The sequence below is a fragment of the Schistocerca piceifrons genome, chromosome 8, assembly GCF_021461385.2.
Source record: "Schistocerca piceifrons isolate TAMUIC-IGC-003096 chromosome 8, iqSchPice1.1, whole genome shotgun sequence".
NCBI classification, from domain to species: Eukaryota; Metazoa; Arthropoda; class Insecta; order Orthoptera; family Acrididae; genus Schistocerca; species Schistocerca piceifrons.
The window spans coordinates 135,982,585-136,000,017 of NC_060145.1; the positions used below are offsets into that span (position 1 = coordinate 135,982,585).

The window sequence follows — 17,433 nt, forward strand, 5'->3', positions numbered from 1 at the left end:
TGTTTTAGCAGTATGAATGATGCGTGAGTGTGGATTAATGTTAATATGATGATAATTGTTTAACGAGTTATGTAATAGGATATAGTGTGAGAACATTTCGAAGAAGTATGGATATGGACAAAGGGGATTTTTGTAGAATAGATTTGCAAAGTAAGTTTATGGTAAAGGGAAATTTAATTCAGGTATAAATAACAGTAGTAAATAACTTTATGGATAAACAAAACATCAGCATATTAGATAATTACGTCGGTAAAAAGTGCAGTCATTAGGTTTACTATTTTGCGATTGGTTATGAATGAAAAGTGCGGACTGACGCGGGAGAATGTTGTTTTGCTAATGGCTGTTGAGTAAACTGACCAATGGTAAAGCAATATTCTTCGCGCGCCTTTCTCTGCTCATAGAGAAGACAGAGTATTCTAGAGAGGAGTCGAAGCCTAGCCATGAAAGTGATCGGACGTGTGCAAGAGTAGTTCAAATGGAAATGATAAATTGCCAGATCTAGCAGTGTTTCATACATCAGAAGTGTTGGAAAGTGACGGCATAATTATTCCGATGTGTGTGTAGAAATTTCGGATTTTTTAAGTCAATTTTGTGACGAAAAAAGACGTATATTCCGCGTGGCGTATTGAGCAGGACGGTGGCTAAAAACTTTGACTGCGTTTGGTACCGCCAGACTTAATAATTGGCGAGCATTATCGATCTAAAACAATCAGCTTTTTTTGTAGCTATTACGTTTTCTGGAAATGCAACACCATAAACTTGCTAACGTGAGTGAAAGGGATTGTGAGTGACTGTGTTAAGACTAGCACGGGCTTGGCAGTGATACTTGTTCACCTAAGTTTCAGAATATATTAATTGAGTACAAAATTTCCAACCTTTCATTTCGTGTTTCTCCCGAAACATAGAGTAGTGATTTTAATTGCAGCCTGGTTCACGTCGAAGTACAGTAGGTTTCACTCGGCTTTCCTACTGATGATCTGCTGAGACAATGTTCACAGGTAGGTGCAGGTTCGTCGTAAAGGGACGGAAAGAACCGCGCCGCCGCAGCTTGCCAGGATCGTCGTATTTTAAGGGCAGGGGACCATTATGTCATTGAATAGAAGTGTCATTTCTGTTCGTCTCATCGTGTATTTCATTCAGTTACCTTTTGTACCATACGGTAGCTATTTTTTCTGTGTCTGGTTCAACTTCAATAGAGCTATGTTACTTTAAAATAACACGTATACAGCAATTACTTTCATTCTGATGTTTTGCACACCAGAGTATTAGTGCAAAGTAGATAATCAATCATAAAATCCATGTGACACGAAGAGGCGGCATGGCTTTCAAAAAAGCTCCAAGGGATACGTTGAAGAGAAGACTTTTGAAGTGAACGCTATGTTCTACTGACAATATGAAGATATTTGGAGGATTTCAGTCAATTTTTTCCTCAAAACAAGGGAAGGAAATTTACTACATCTCCTTTTGTCGGAGAGAAGGTTTTTCAGCCTGACAGTTAAGTATTCCGATAGTCAGGATCCAAACTGTGACAAGAATAGCTGTTAGGGGATGGATCACTGGTTTCTGAAAAAGGCTTCCAACACTGACATTGAGATCAAGTGCGAAGGATGTGCAGTGTGGACCCACAAAGAGTTTGCAGCTATTAGTGAGCACAAAAGTGTGTGTGGGTGTGAGAACTGTGCATAAAACGTTTTGAGTCACTTTACTTTTTCTCCCCCCCCCACCCCCCTCCCCCATGAACCATGGACCTTGCCGTTGGTGGGGAGGCTTGCGTGCCTCAGCGATACAGATAGCCGTACCGTAGGCACAACCACAACGGAGGGGTATCTGTTGAGAGGCCAGACAAACGTGTGGTTACTGAAGAGGGGCAGCAGCCTTTTCAGTAGTTGCAAGGGCAACAGTCTGGATGATTGACTGATCTGCCCTTGTAACAATAACCAAAACGGCCTTGCTGTGCTGGTACTGCGAACAGTGAAAGCAAGGGGAAACTACAGCCGTAATTTTTCCCGAGGGCATGCAGCTTTACTGTATGATTAAATGATGATGGCGTCCTCTTGGGTAAAATATTCCGGAGGTAAAATAGTCCCCCATTCGGATCTCCGGGCGGGGACTACTCAGGAGGATGTCGTTATCAGGAGAAAGAAAACTGGCGTTCTACGGATCGGAGCGTGGAATATCAGATCCCTTAATCGGGCAGGTAGGTTAGAAAATTTAAAAAGGGAAATGGATAGGTTAAAGTTAGATATTGTGGGAATTAGTGAAGTTCGGTGGCAGGAGGAACAAGACTTCTGGTCAGGTGACTACAGGGTTATAAACACAAAGTCAAATAGGGGTAATGCAGGAGTAGGTTTAATAATGAATAGGAAAATAGGAATTCGGGTAAGCTACTACAAACAGCATAGTGAACGCATTATTGTGGCCAAGATAGATACGAAGCCCACACCTACTACAGAAGTACAAGTTTATATGCCAACTAGCTCTGCAGATGACGAAGAAATGGAAGAAATGTATGATGAAATAAAAGAAATTATTCAGATAGTGAAGGGAGACGAAAATTTAATAGTCATGGGTGACTGGAATTCGAGTGTAGGAAAAGGGAGAGAAGGAAGCGTAGTGGGTGAATATGGATTGGGACTAAGAAATGAAAGAGGAAGCCGCCTGATAGAAATTTGCACAGAGCACAACTTAATCATAGCTAACACTTGGTTTAAGAATCATGATAGAAGGTTGTATACATGGAAGAACCCTGGAGATACTGAAAGGTATCAGATAGATTATATAATGGTAAGACAGAGATTTAGGAACCAGGTTTTAAATTGTAAGACATTTCCAGAGGCAGATGTGGACTCTGACCACAATCTATTGGTTATGACCTGTAGATTAAAACTGAAGAATCTGCAAAAAGGTGGGAATTTAAGGAGATGGGACCTGGATAAACTGAAAGAACCTGAGGTTGTACAGAGTTTCAGGGAGAGCATAAGGGAACAATTGAAAGGAATGGGGGAAAGAAATTCAGTAGAAGAAGAATGGGTAGCTCTGAGGGATGAAGTAGTGAAGGCAGCAGACGATCAAGTAGGTAAAAACAAGAGGGTTAGTAGAAATCCTTGGGTAACAAAAGAAATATTGAATTTAATTGATGAAAGGAGAAAATATAAAAATGCAGTAAATGAAGCAGGCAAAAAGGAATACAAACGTCTCAAAAATGAGATCGACAGGAAGTGCAAAATGGCTAAGCAGGGATGGCTAGGGGACAAATGTAAGGATGTAGAGGCTTCTCTCACTAGGGGTAAGATAGATACTGCCTACAGGAAAACTAAAGAGACCTTTGGAGATAAGAGAACCACATGTATGAACATCAAGAGCTCAGATGGAAACCCAGTTCTAAGCAAAGAAGGGAAAGCAGAAAGGTGGAAGGAGTATATAGAGGGTCTATACAAGGGCGATGCACTTGAGGACAATATTATAGAAATGGAAGAGGATGTAGATGAAGATGAAATGGGAGATACGATACTGCGTGAAGAGTTTGACAGAGCACTGAAGGACCTGAGTCGAAACAAGGCCCCCGGAGTAGACAACATTCCATTGGAACTACTGACAGCCTTGGGAGAGCCAGTCCTGACAAAACTCTACCATCTGGTGAGCAAGATGTATGAAACAGGCGAAATACCCTCAGACTTCAAGAAGAATATAATAATTCCAATCCCAAAGAAAGCAGGTGTTGACAGATGTGAAAATTACCGAACAATCAGTTTAATAAGCCACAGCTGCAAAGTACTAACACGTATTCTTTACAGACGAATGGAAAAACTAGTAGAAGCTGACCTCGGGGAAGATCAGTTTGGATTCCGTAGAAATACTGGAACACGTGAGGCAATACTGACCTTACGACTTATCTTACAAGAAAGATTAAGGAAAGGCAAACCTACGTTTCTAGCATTTGTAGACTTAGAGAAAGCTTTTGACAATGTTGACTGGAATACTCTCTTTCAAATTCTAAAGGTGGCAGGGGTAAAATACGGGGAGCGAAAGGCTATTTACAACTTGTACAGAAACCAGATGGCAGTTATAAGAGTTGAGGGACATGAAAGGGAAGCAGTGGTTGGGAAGGGAGTAAGACAGGGTTGTAGCCTCTCCCCGATGTTATTCAATCTCTATATTGAGCAAGCAGTAAAGGAAACAAAAGAAAAATTTGGAGTAGGTATTAAAATCCATGGAGAAGAAATAAAAACTTTGAGGTTCGCCGATGACATTGTAATTCTGTCAGAGACAGCAGAGGACTTGGAAGAGCAGTTGAACGGAATGGATGGTGTCTTGAAGGGAGGATATAAGATGAACATCAACAAAAGCAAAACGAGGATAATGGAATGTAGTCGAGTTAAGTCGGGTGATGCTGAGGGTATTAGATTAGGAAATGAGACACTTAAAGTAGTAAAGGTGTTTTGCTATTTGGGGAGCAAAATAACTGATGATGGACGAAGTAGAGAGGATATAAAATGTAGACTGGCAATGGCAAGGAAAGCGTTTCTGAAGAAGAGAAATCTGTTAACATCGAGTATAGATTTAAGTGTCAGGAAGTTATTTCTGAAAGTATTTGTATGGAGTGTAGCCATGTATGGAAGTGAAACATGGACGGTAAATAGTTTGGACAAGAAGATAATAGAAGCTTTTGAAATGTGGTGCTACAGAAGAATGCTGAAGATTAGATGGGTAGATCACATAACTAATGAGGAAGTATTGAATAGGATTGGGGAGAAGAGAAGTTTGTGGCACAACTTGACCAGAAGAAGGGATCGGTTGGTAGGACATGTTCTGAGGCATCAAGGGATTGCCAATTTAGTATTTGAGGGCAGCGTGGAGGGTAAAAATCGTAGAGGGAGACCAAGAGATGAATACACTAAGCAGATTCAGAAGGATGTAGGTTGCAGTAGGTACTGGGAGATGAAGAAGCTTGCACTGGATAGAGTAGCATGGAGAGCTGCATCAAACCAGTCTCAGGACTGAAGACCACCACAACAACAACAACAACAACAACTTTTTCTCGATAGTAATATGATTTCTTCTTAAAAACATGATAATACTTATTACTTCATTGTGTAATATAATATTATGTAATTAATTTTTTACTCTAAGCAGGGTAATTTGTATTGTAAAGAAGTTATTTTTTATCTGTATATAATCTTTTTAAAAGTTACGACTGGTTTTCTCGGTTTATTTAACCCATTTTCGCTATGTGGTCGTTTTTCCTCAACCCCGTTGGGCGCAATGGGAACTTTGAGTGTTTTTCGGATTATTGATGTTTTGTGCAACGAGAACGAAAAAATTCAGCCAGATTAAAAAAATAGTCGGACTGTACACACCTGATTTTGGAATTTCTGGACTGACTGCAAATTAGCCACAAAAAACGGTCAAACTTTTGGGTAGTCGTCATGGCTGCCCTTGCTGTACTTGCCAGGGGTGTAGTTATGTACGGAAAGCCGCGAGGCATAGCCACGTGGCTAAAGTTAGTTTAAGTTAGATTAAGTAATGTGTAAGCCTAGCGACTGATGACGTCAGCAGTTTGGTCCAATAGCAACTTATCACCACAATCATGTGTGGAAATGAAATGTGGACGATAAATAGTGCAGACGAGATGGGAGTAGAAACTTTTGAAATTTGTACCTATAGAAGAAAAAGGAAGATTACAGACGTATATAAGGTAACGAATGAGCTGATGACACAACTTCACTAAATGAAGGGTTTGTTTGACAGAACACATCCTGAGGCATCTAGCAATCGTCAATTTGGTAACAGAAGTGTGGGAGGTAGAAAGACACCAAAGCTTGGCTGTAGTAAACAGTTTAAAGGGGATGTAAGTTGCAATAGTTAACACCGAATTGAAGAGACTAGTAGCGAGACTCCATTAGACCAGAACTAGAGATGAAGACTACAACGACGAAGACGACGACGACGACGACGACGTCGACGACGACGTTAAAGAGAAATGAGTATGAACTGCATCCAGCGCTTACTATTACTATAGACAGTCAGCTCAACAGTGCAGCGCAGCATGTATACGCAACGCCATGATCAGGATACTGCAAGGGGCACCATGCCTCTCACATGTAACCAGCAACTAACCGTCTATTATACGTAGATCGTCGCCGCTGTAGACTTTGACAGCCGTTTTTGGTCGTGCCTGTATGTCTTCAGTCCACCCTGCCTTCAAACCTAGTTGTTGGACATGGAAATGCTGTGATTATGGACCTCTGTTTAGGATTACGATTTCGCCTTGTTTTACCAGTCGTTGTCGTCCTTGTTTGTTATTGTCTGTTCTCCATATGTCATTGTAATTATTTTCACTACCATCCGCGGATGAAATCAGGACTGAAACAGCCAGAATATTACGCCAAGCGAAACCACCTACCAGCAATTTGTCTCAAGCGGAAAGGAGGGCACTGAGGGAGATCAATGCGAATAAGAGCATTATTGTACTTGCAGCTGATAAAGGAAATGCTACGGTTTTGCTGAACACCGAAGATTATCACAAGAAGATTAGTGACCTTTTGGATCCCACTACGTACAAAAAGCTTCAGAAGGATCCTACAACCAAAATTTTGAGAAATACCAATCAACTGGTGAAACAATCTTCTCTTTCTTCGGATGATAAAAAACATCTCTGCAAAACGGAAGCTTATGCACCCAGACTTTATGGACTCCCAAAGGTACATAAACCACAGGTCCCGTTGAGACCGATTGTGAGTGCCGTAGGATCTCCAACACAAGAGGTGGCCAGATATCTCGCCTGCTTGCTGCAGCCACAGATAGGCAGAGCGGACAGTTACATTAAAAACTCGGCGCATTTCATTGAAAAACTGAGGGAGATTAACGTCAGCCCAAGTGATATTCATGTGAGCTTCGATGTAGTGTCATTGTTTACCATGGTGCCTGTAAACGAAGCTATTTCATATATAGCAGATATTTTTACCACTGACATAGTGGCTTTATTTAATCACTGCCTGACGACAACTTATTTCCAGTATAACAACGAGTTTTACGAACAGATCGACGGGGTGGCGATGGGAAACCCTCTCAGCCCAGCTGTTGCCAATTTATTTACGGAGATCTTCGAACAGCGATCGCTGCAGACTGCCAGTAAAAAGCCAGCTAAATGGTACCGCTATGTTGATGACATTTGTAGTGTGGACTCATGGTGAAGAAGAGTTGGATGTCTTCTTGGTGCACCAGAACGGCATTAACCCGAAGATACAATTTACGATGGAGAAAGAGACCAACGGTCAACACAATTTCCTGGATGTGTCGGTAATTAAACAGGTGGCTGGGACGCTCGGCCACAAGGTATATAGAAAGAACACTCACACGGAACGACACCTCCACAAGGAATCTAACCATTATCCTAGTCAAAAAAGAGGTGTCATGAAACCATGGTGGACAGAGCCAACAAAATCTGCGAGCTGGCTTACTTACAAGATGAACTGAATCACCTACGGTCAGCCTTCATGAAAAGCGGATATACCAGCAAGGAAATTAATCGAGCCCTCCATCAAAGAAGAAAAGAATCCAGAAGTCCAGAGCAACAACGGTCACCTACTGGAAAAGTTTTCCTACCGTTCATTAATAAGGTCACGGACCGTATCGGGAAAGTGCTGGCCAAGTATGGGATCGAAACAATCTTCAGACACACGAAGAAGATTAAGGAATATTTAAGAACTGCCTAAGACGCCAGACATCCCCTAGCAATACCTGGGGTATACAAAATTACATGCAGTTGTGGACAAGTATATATTGAAACAACGAAAAGAAGTGTAAACACCCGCTTAGCAGAACATAAAAGAAACTGTCGCTTAGGGCACATCGAAAAATCGGCCGTAGCTGAGCATGTTTTTCGAGATGGGAATCACGAAACTAAATTTAATGAGATAAGCGTTCTAGCACGAACATCCCATTATCATGTATAGAGAAGCAATATAAATTCACAAACACCATAACAAGTTTAATAGAAAAGAAGTTTTAAAGTTGGACAAAATATGGATGTCGACGTTGCGCCAGCAGTATGACAATCGACTACTCTTAATCGAGTATGACGACGCCTTCCAATGACAGGCATACCGTCGGCATCAGGTGACGAATGGTGGTGCCCTCTATGCGCTCTATAAATGCGAGAGTACCTGGAGCCTCAGTGGCAGTAGCCGGATGACCTCAGAAGATGTCTCCCGCAGATGGAGACGAAACGTCAGGTGGAAATTTTGTACATAGACCACGGCCTCTCAGCCCTGAAGTTTCAACTGAAGAAAAGCAGAGAAAATCGTTGACTGCAGTTGATTTGTGGAAGGAGAATTACCTGTGGTAGTTTCTTGGGAGGCTTCAGCTGCATTCCTCCGTAAGTGACGACTCCGGGGACCATCGGCCTCGGCACGTTGAAGGCGACGTGCGAGTTGAGCAGTACGAGCGCCGTGGTCTGCTCCAGCTGGGCGATGCTGGGAGCGTCCGGCACGTGGCGTCGCACAATGGCGTCCACCCTGGGCAGGTAGACGTAGCGCCGGTACAGCTTGGTCAGCAGGCTGAAGGCGGCGTTGCCAGCGCGGTCCAGCAGCGAGTCGAGCCGGCCGTAGTCCAGGAAGATGTTGGGCAGGTAGGCCAGCGGTGTCGGGTTGCCCACCATGTCGTCCATCCAGGGCGCGCCCTCTAATGGGCACAGCCCCACGATGGGCACCTGGAACTTGTGGGCCAGCACCAGGAAGCAGTCGTTGAAGAACAGCTCGTTGATCAGCAGGTCGAAGTGCTCGGTCTTCGACTTGAGCAGCCGTTGTACTGCCTCCTCCTCCATCAGCCGCTCGCAGGCGCGTTCTCCGTAGCGGAACAGCCTGCTCATTATGTCGATTTTGTCCTTGCCGTAGTCAAAGATGTCCACCCCGACACCTAAAGCGAACAATGCAGCAAGTATCAAAATTTCAACTCTAAAAATGGGTATATATTAGCTCAAACGGAATAAAGACAACAATAACTCACAGAAACTGTAACGCACAGAAATAAATGGGACAAAATATAATTGAACAGTCAAACTTACTACAGCAAAAGTAAAAAAAGAAAACTCGTCCGATTAGCTGAGCATCTTCCAGAACACAGGGAAGAGGGTTCGTTGAAAATCGAATCAACCCATTGGGTTAACGATGGGGGCTGGTGGGCCTACCAGCCGGAAAACACATGCATATCGAAAGGAACATTGCATAGTACTTGTCAGGAATATACATAATGGATGTGCGAGTGCAGGTTGTAGACACACAGAAGCTTAAGTGTGTCCGTGAGCTGTGCTCGGATAGCCTAATGGTAAGGTGACCGCTCGCGACAAGCGGAAAATCTAGAGTGGAATCCCGGTTGGTCACAAATTTTAATTGTGCTCATTCCATTATACTCGAACAGCCGATGGTTGCCCATATTCGCAGCTACAAATAAATTTCATGTACATGAGTTCTAAAGACGGCTTAAAACCCCTGAGATATGAATTTAACAGCGAATTACAGCACGTTTAGTGGACGACATTGACTTATGTTGGAAAATGGGGACAAGAAGTAGAAATTTTAGATTTTTGACCAGAAAAAACGTAGTTTTTATTGGTTTTCTGGATGCGCCCATACAGTCATTCCAACTGTGGAATGTCGTTTATGATGATACGTACGTAAGGACTGAGAAAATCCAGTACTCTAGCAGAGTAAATATCTGACTCCCTTTCCCCTCCCCCGCGTCTGTCACCTCACATGGAAATGGTACTAGGTTGGCTTTTGTATTTCATTGTTTATTTTTATATTTTTTTCTTTATTTAGTTATTGATAGAGATAAATTCCACAATTGTGGAATTCAAAAGAAAGCATTTTTTTCTTTAGGAAGGCTTAAGAGAAATAAGAAAAAAGCTATCCATTTCCTTGACGATTTTCAAATAAAGCGTGAAAACATGAGAGCCTCTGCCACGTCCAGTGATCGTTCATCATATCTTGGCGAAAAACACGGGGTTCGTACGGTTATCACACGCGACTACATAGTGGGCATAGTGTCAGGGAAGCCATACGATCGAAGTAGTCTTCGTCCGGGGGAAAACGGAGAAGTCTGTACTCTGAAGAAGTTCAACCGAGAAGGCAGCTTCAGTTGATTTGTTAAGGAAGGTCAGATGGCGGCGGATTCAGTGCCAGCGTTCTCGTCCACAAGAGAAGTCTTTTGGGTGATGTATCAGGCTGATGATACGCGTCGCATAGACAAATGCAATGGAGGCGTTCGTTAGTCGGGATATGATTGTGAGTGACCCTATACCACGGTGAAGTGACTCATCGGGAGAACAGGAAGACACTAACGTGAAACCATACTTCTTCCATGATATTAATGGCGTGGCCATTTCAACTGGGGAGAAGGATTGTTGTACTCCACGAAAAAGCAAAAATGTAGTTGTAAGGCGTGTTAATGATGAAATGTCGACTCCCAGAAAACTTATTATAACATAAAATTCACGTATGTGTCACAATTTAGATTCGATCCGGCCAACATCGGCAGGGAGAGGCAGACTGGCCGGTCGAAGACACGAAAATCAGCGAGATCTAATAGAATGAGTACATGTTGAAACATTACACGGTGTAAACAATGTTGAAGCGTTCTCTCTGATATTGGGACGGGACTTCGCAACCACTTCATATCGAAATCGAAAAATGACTTTTCCAGAGGAAACGACGACAGTTCCATCCATTTTCGTGCCATCATCTCTGGGAGCGGGAATATTTGTGCAACGTAGTAGACTTTGCTGAAAATGTAGGAATCTCCGCGTTTCGTGAAGAAGACTAAGGGAACTGACACTTGAATTCGATTCGCCACCTATCGCCAAATGCAGCCCAAAGATCTATGGGCCACAGGCCATGACAAAAAAACTTGATGAAAACCCCGCAGTGGTAACAGGATAGGTTTCCGTTCATTAATGGGGCCCCAGAGACAGAACAAGAGGAATCCATTATGTCCCTGACCAAGGATACGTCGTCGATATGACGTAGCAATACCACATCATCCCCATACGTTCGTGCTGAGAAGGTTTCTCCTAATATCTTCCAGTCACCTAATTGATTGCCAATACGGCGAAGCAGAGGTTCTAGGGACAAGACTGAAGAAATATGGCGAGGGGACTTCTCTGTGGTAAGCCCCGTCGGATGGTGATCTACAGAGTAAGTTGTCCATTCGCTACGACAAATGCTTGAATACCAGTAAAAAGATTGGAAAATACCTGGCGCTTTTACGATGTTCATAAATGGATTTTAAGACAGTGATACGACGAGGGCAATTTGTGCGGAGTTGTCCACTTTCATTACATACAAAACAGGTTACTTTTCGTCCTACGTGAATTATATGTATCTGATATCCATACAACTGTAAATGGGAGTGGATATTACGGTTGATCATTATGCCCACGGATTGAAATCCATTATAGACTAGTAAATCGTGCTGAGCGCATCAGCATTCCCACCGTATATTCCGTATGTCCGCAAACGGAAGCAGAACAGTCTTGAGGAAACTGTCAACAACTTTGGCGGAGCTTAAACACCGTAACATTCCTATATTTCATCTCCGTTTTCGCCAGGAGAACCTTATTGTTACAGCCACTGCAATGAGTGAAAGGGACTTATCCTCAAAAGGAGCCTGTCAATCTGAAGCAGGTACAGAAACTTTACATAAAACACTTCGGATTCAGAATCCAAGTAAGCTGCTTGAACCTGTCCTGTAGTTACCACGATCGTATGCACAAGCCACAAACAAGAGACGCTGAGAAACAATGGTGTGACGCCCACAACGACTCTCACGATACTGAGGACAAACAAGGAAGCTCTCGCAGCTCTACGATAGAGGCGGGAACAGGTAGAATCTACTCGTCCGACACGCAAAGCTGGAACGACGCTACCGAGGCGGACAAAAAGTTGGACGACAGAAAATTCTTTGATCAGTGGTAGAATGTTACGAAATTCACGCAAAAAAGGAGATCCAGATTTTAAAAGTTTTGGTGTATGAAAAGTGGCCAGTTTATCTTAAATCACAATATAACGAAGACTTCCCTTCGGAATTTTTGAAACTGGCAGTCTACTGTTTTGCAGTTCAGGCCGTAAGGCCAAAGTAGATGGGGTGTTCTCTTTCCTAAACTCGCAGTCAACAAAGGAGTCCAATAAACTGCAAACCGACACAATCACAAATATGATGATTTTTGTGTAATTTAAAATTAACCTGTCAATAGCTCCACAAAGTGAATCGCAAGAAAACTAACGTTCTGGATCAAATGGATTCAAATGAGAAATGTTAATACTTAACTAAAGATTATTATTGTTATTTCTTTGAGTTTAGTAGATGTGATCAGAGGTACTGAATATGTCATCGAATAATTTCCCAGAAGAATAGATAATTGTTTACTTTTATTAATGAAGAACTCATTTTATTTTGGTTTAAATTTCTCTTACAGAGAATACTCAGCAACTAGGAGACTCAGCACTTAGCTGGTATCATAATCGACAAATTGTAAGACTTTTTACGGATCTGGTTCTTTTTGAAGGTTGAGCACACAAAAGAACCGACAGTTACTGATTATTAATAAACGGCCGGCCAGAGTGGCCGAGCGGTTCTAAGCGTTTTAGTCTGGAACTGCTCGACCGCTACGGTCGCAGGTTCGAATCCTGCCTCGGGCATGGATGTGTGTGATGTATTTAGGAAAGTTGACTTAAGTAGTTCTAAGTTCTAGAGGACTTATGACCTCAGAAGTTAAGTCCCATAGTGCTCAGAGCCATTTGAGCCATTTTTGAGCCACCATGCGCTGCAATTAGAGCTGCTATACACCGTGGCATTGAATCAATAGGGTTCTGAATGCGTTCCTGAGGGGTTTCCCTCCGCAGTTTTTATCTGAGCCCACAAATCCGTGACACCAGTTACTGGAGGACCGTGACGCACCAAGTGCCGACCAACCATATCCCAGACATGGTAGATGCGCGATATGTCTGGCGAACGTGAAGGCAGGGAAGCAATGGTACACGTCGCTCTTCGAAGGTACATTCCTCGCAATATGTGGCTGGGCATTGTCCTGTTGAAATGTGGCCTGTGGAGATGCCTGAATCAGGGGGAGTACCTCAGGCTCCACAACCTCCGTTAGGTACCGGTTAGTGTCCAAAGTGCCCGCAATACGTACGACGCGAGATCGGTTGTTGTAACCAATGGCGCCCCAAACCATCACACCTGGTGTTGGTCCGCTATGCCGCTCCACAATGCAGCCCTCCAAGTTGCGCTCACCACGGTATCGCCGGACACGTATGCGGCCATCACTGTAGGACACGTTGAAGCTGGACTCATCCGTAAAGATTACATATTGCCACTCAGCACCACAGTGGCGTTGTTCACGTTCCAGTTGCAGTCGGAGGAGTTTGTGGTTTCTGGACAATGGAAGCCGACGTAACGACATGCGTGCAACCAGTCCAACCTGCAGCAGACGGAGACGAACCGTCGATGCAGACAAGTTCACACCTGTTGCAGTGCCAACACTTTGGATGACTCTGTACGGTCCGTAATCGCTATACGGACAAGATGACGGTCATCCCGTGCTGTGGTCATGTTCCCTGGTGCAGTTACCGTTCGTCGCTGCGTACGACCTTCCTCTACCCACTGCTTCCAAATACGCATTACTGTCGTAGCAGCATGCTTTGTGCGAGCCGAAATGTCACGGTATGACAATCCTGTTTCCCGAAGCCCGATGATTATGGCTCCCATTGACGGAGACGAGGCTCTCGCTGTATTGTTTCCACCTTGTGTGACAGCTCTGCACCGACTACACTAGGCGCAACACCGCCCCTGTCGCACCGACACGAGAGGGCTCTGCTCGGCCTACGTGTACCCCATCTCGCTGCAAAACGTATCACATATTTCTTGCACATCCGGCACCACTTCCACCAAGTGTGGCGCCATTTGAGTAATTCCTTCTCGGTGTTGCACTTTTCACAAACGGTAGTGTAGGTAGTCCGACTTCTAATGCAAAACGTCAGGCTAAATAAAAAGCCAAATCTGGTTTTTCTATTTTTAGACCTGGCAAATCTAATTCTGTATTACTTCTTACTATTACCCCTAAATTTACGATGTGACTTGCTTCAGATGTTCACAACGTATCTTGTAATCGGCCTTTTATTTTTGGGTTATTTCTCTGGGCAATAGGAACTGTCTTTCATTCATCCACATTTAAAGAAAGCTGCCATTCATCACACAAAGTGAAAATTTTGTTCTAATCTTTCTGCAGATCCCTACTATCGTGAAACGATGATAATTTACTGTACACAATAGTGTCGTCAACGAACAGTCTCATAGAGCTGCTGATCCTATCTGACAGTGTACGTATGGTGAAAACATTAGGGTCTTACCACGCTTCCTTAAGGGCACACCCGATTTCACTTTCTTTTGTGTGGGACATCGGCTGTAATGGGTTCTGTTAGTCAAATATTTCTCTAGTCAGTCACGTATTTGCAGAGACACCCCTATGAGCGTGTGTGGGTCAGTAGTGGACGATGTGGTGCAGTAGCAACGCCTCTTAAAATAAGGTAGAAGAGCACGGTCAGTGGCTGTGGTTGCCCATCATTTAATCTGGGCTTTACTAGTGGCCCATCATCCAATGTTGCAATCAACAACAGTCGACACCGACCCGTCCAGTGAGATGTATTATACACAGCAGGGACTGTGTCCGGAATCGAGTTATGGTACACCCGTGATACTGTTGCGTATGAAAAGTCTAGTGCCTACACATCCTCGAAGATGGAATGTCTCATACGACAGGGACACACGACTCACTGCAGTCACACTTTATGTTATAACTTGGATTACTAATCTTGCACTGTACTACCACGCTAATGGCCAGTACCACAAGTGACGAAATTCCATTGTATTTCATTCCCCGATTCGGCAGCAATGGTGTCTCTCCAACACTATATTCAGATCAATTTCTCATGAGTTCAACTGTGCAAATACTTGATATAATAGGCGATCAAGAAGTTTCCTTTCAGAATCCGTCAAGAAGTTTCCTTTCAGAATCCGTATACCAATCAGGTAAAATCGCTGTTAGAATTTAGGTAATCATCTCACTGACACATCAAGTTGAAGATCCCCGTTTGGTAAAACAGCGTGTCCTGATGAGTGAAGAAGTCCTTAAGTGCATGCTGCACATCCGCGTACGACCGCTATCGTCGATCCTTCAGGGCCTGTTTTTAGACTGAAGGCGTGATAATCGTGTGGGTAGAGATCAGGACCATAGGGCGGATGCTCCAGTTTCTCGCACTTGAGTTGGCGTAACCTTTGCGTTACAACATTTGTCATATCGTGAAGCAGCAGAACCCTTAGTCGCGGTTTTCCCGACTGTTTCACCATAATTGCAAGTCGTACTTTCTCCAGCATCGTGCAGTATTGGTTCCTAGTGACGGACACACCAGACTCCTTGAAATTAATAAGCAATGGACCCTGCTGATCAAAGAACAAAGGGAGCATCAACGTTCCAGCTGAATGCTGGCTCTTGAAGTTGTTGGTACGAGGACACGATGGATGATACCGATGCATTGTCGACATTGAATTCCACCCTAATCGCATCATCAACCAAACGCTTGGTGTTATCCATAATGATGATGCTGGCCTCCCAGATCAACTGGCGTCTAGTGTCGAACTGCTACGAGCGTGGAACTTCGCGCACCATTCCACAACAGTGGTTTTCGACACACATACTACCCCACATATATTCTTCATTCTGTCAACCGGTGTTTGTTCTTCGGCAGCCAAGAAAAGAATAACAGCACATTGGTCCTTTGTGGTTGCATTTTGCCGGATTTACCGCACGCACATCGGAAAGTTACAAATGCCAAACTGTCCTCTTGCCCACATGTCGGCCATTATATAATCGCATAGGAGTGATGGTACGTTGCATATATGCTACAGCAGCACCCTCTAAAGGAACGTTTGTGATAGCCTCTTATATTTCAAGTAAATTACTATTTCTCTACGAAGGCTCTTATAAAGCTTCAAATGGGTCAGGTTCTAGTGACTAGCATCGTTGACTACAGACGCAACGCTTCCAACTTAAAGTAGCAGTGACTTTTGCAGTCTTTATTGTGACGAAAAAATTTGCAGTGCACTTCATTCAGCCTGTGAGGCCATATACGAAATGACAAAAATAATTAAACAGTCACTGAAGATCTGTGAAATCTATCCTGTCAGGGATAACTCGATATTTTTTACACTACTGGCCATTAAAATTACTACACCGAGAAGAAATGCAGATGATAAACGGGTATTCATTGGACAAATATATTATACTAGAACTGATATGTGATTACATTTTCACGCAATTTGGGTACATAGATCCTGAGAAATCAGCACACAGAACAACCACCTCTGGCCGTAATAACGGCCTTGATACGCCTAGGCATTGAGTGAAACAGAGCATGGATGGCGTGTACAGGTACTACTGCCCATGCAGCTTCAACACGATACCACAATTCATCAAGAGTAAGTGACTGGCGTAATGTGACGAGTCAGTTGCTTGATCACCATTGACCAGACGTTTTCAGTTGGTGAGAGATCTGAAGAAGGTGCTGGCCAGGGCAGCAGTCCAACATTTTCTGTATCCAGAAAGGCCCGTACAGGACCTGCAACATGCGGTCGTGCATTATCCCGCTGGAATGTGGGTATTCGCAGGGATCGAATGAAGGGTAGAGCCACGGGTCGTAACACATCTGAAATGTAACGTCCACTGTTCAAAGGGTCGTCAATGTGAACAAGAGGTGACCGAGACGTGTAACCAGTGGCACACCATACCATCGCGCCGGGTGATACGCCAGTATGGCGATGACGGATACATGCTTCCAATGTGCGTTTACCGCGATGTCGCCAAACACGGATGCGACCATCATGATGCTGTAAACAGAACCTGGATTCATCCGAAAAAAAATGACGTTTTGCCATTCGTGCACCCAGGTTCGTCGTTGAGTACACCGTCGCAGGCGCTCCTGTCTGTGATGTAGCGTCAAGGGTAAGCGCAGCCATGGTCTCCGAGCTGATAGTCCATGCCGCAGCAAACGTCGTCGAACTGTTCGTGCAGATGGTTGTTGTCTTGCGAACGTCCCCATCTGTTGACTCAAGGATTGAGACGTGGCTGCACGATCCGTTACAGCCATGAGGATAAGATGCCTCTCATCTCGACTGCTAGTGATAGGAGGCCGTTGGGATCCAGCACGGCGTTCCGTATTGCGCTCCTGAACCCACCAATTCCATATTCTGCTAACAGTCATTGGATCCCGAGCAACGCAAGCAGCATTGTCGCAATACGATAAAACGGAATCGCGATAGGCTACAATCCGACCTTTATCAAAGTCGGAAACGTGATGGTACGCATTTCTCCTCCTTACACGA

General features: G+C 43.9%; 1 protein-coding gene across 1 annotated transcript in view; it reads right to left on the bottom strand.

Annotated features, from left to right (window-relative positions):
* Positions 1–17,433, bottom strand: part of LOC124711578 (UDP-glycosyltransferase UGT5-like) — a 135,349-nt gene that overhangs the window by 59,678 nt on the left and 58,238 nt on the right. The window contains exon 3 of the mRNA XM_047241724.1: positions 8,339–8,916. Coding sequence (XP_047097680.1) covers positions 8,339–8,916 — 578 coding nt within the window. The remainder of the gene's footprint in view (positions 1–8,338; positions 8,917–17,433) is intronic.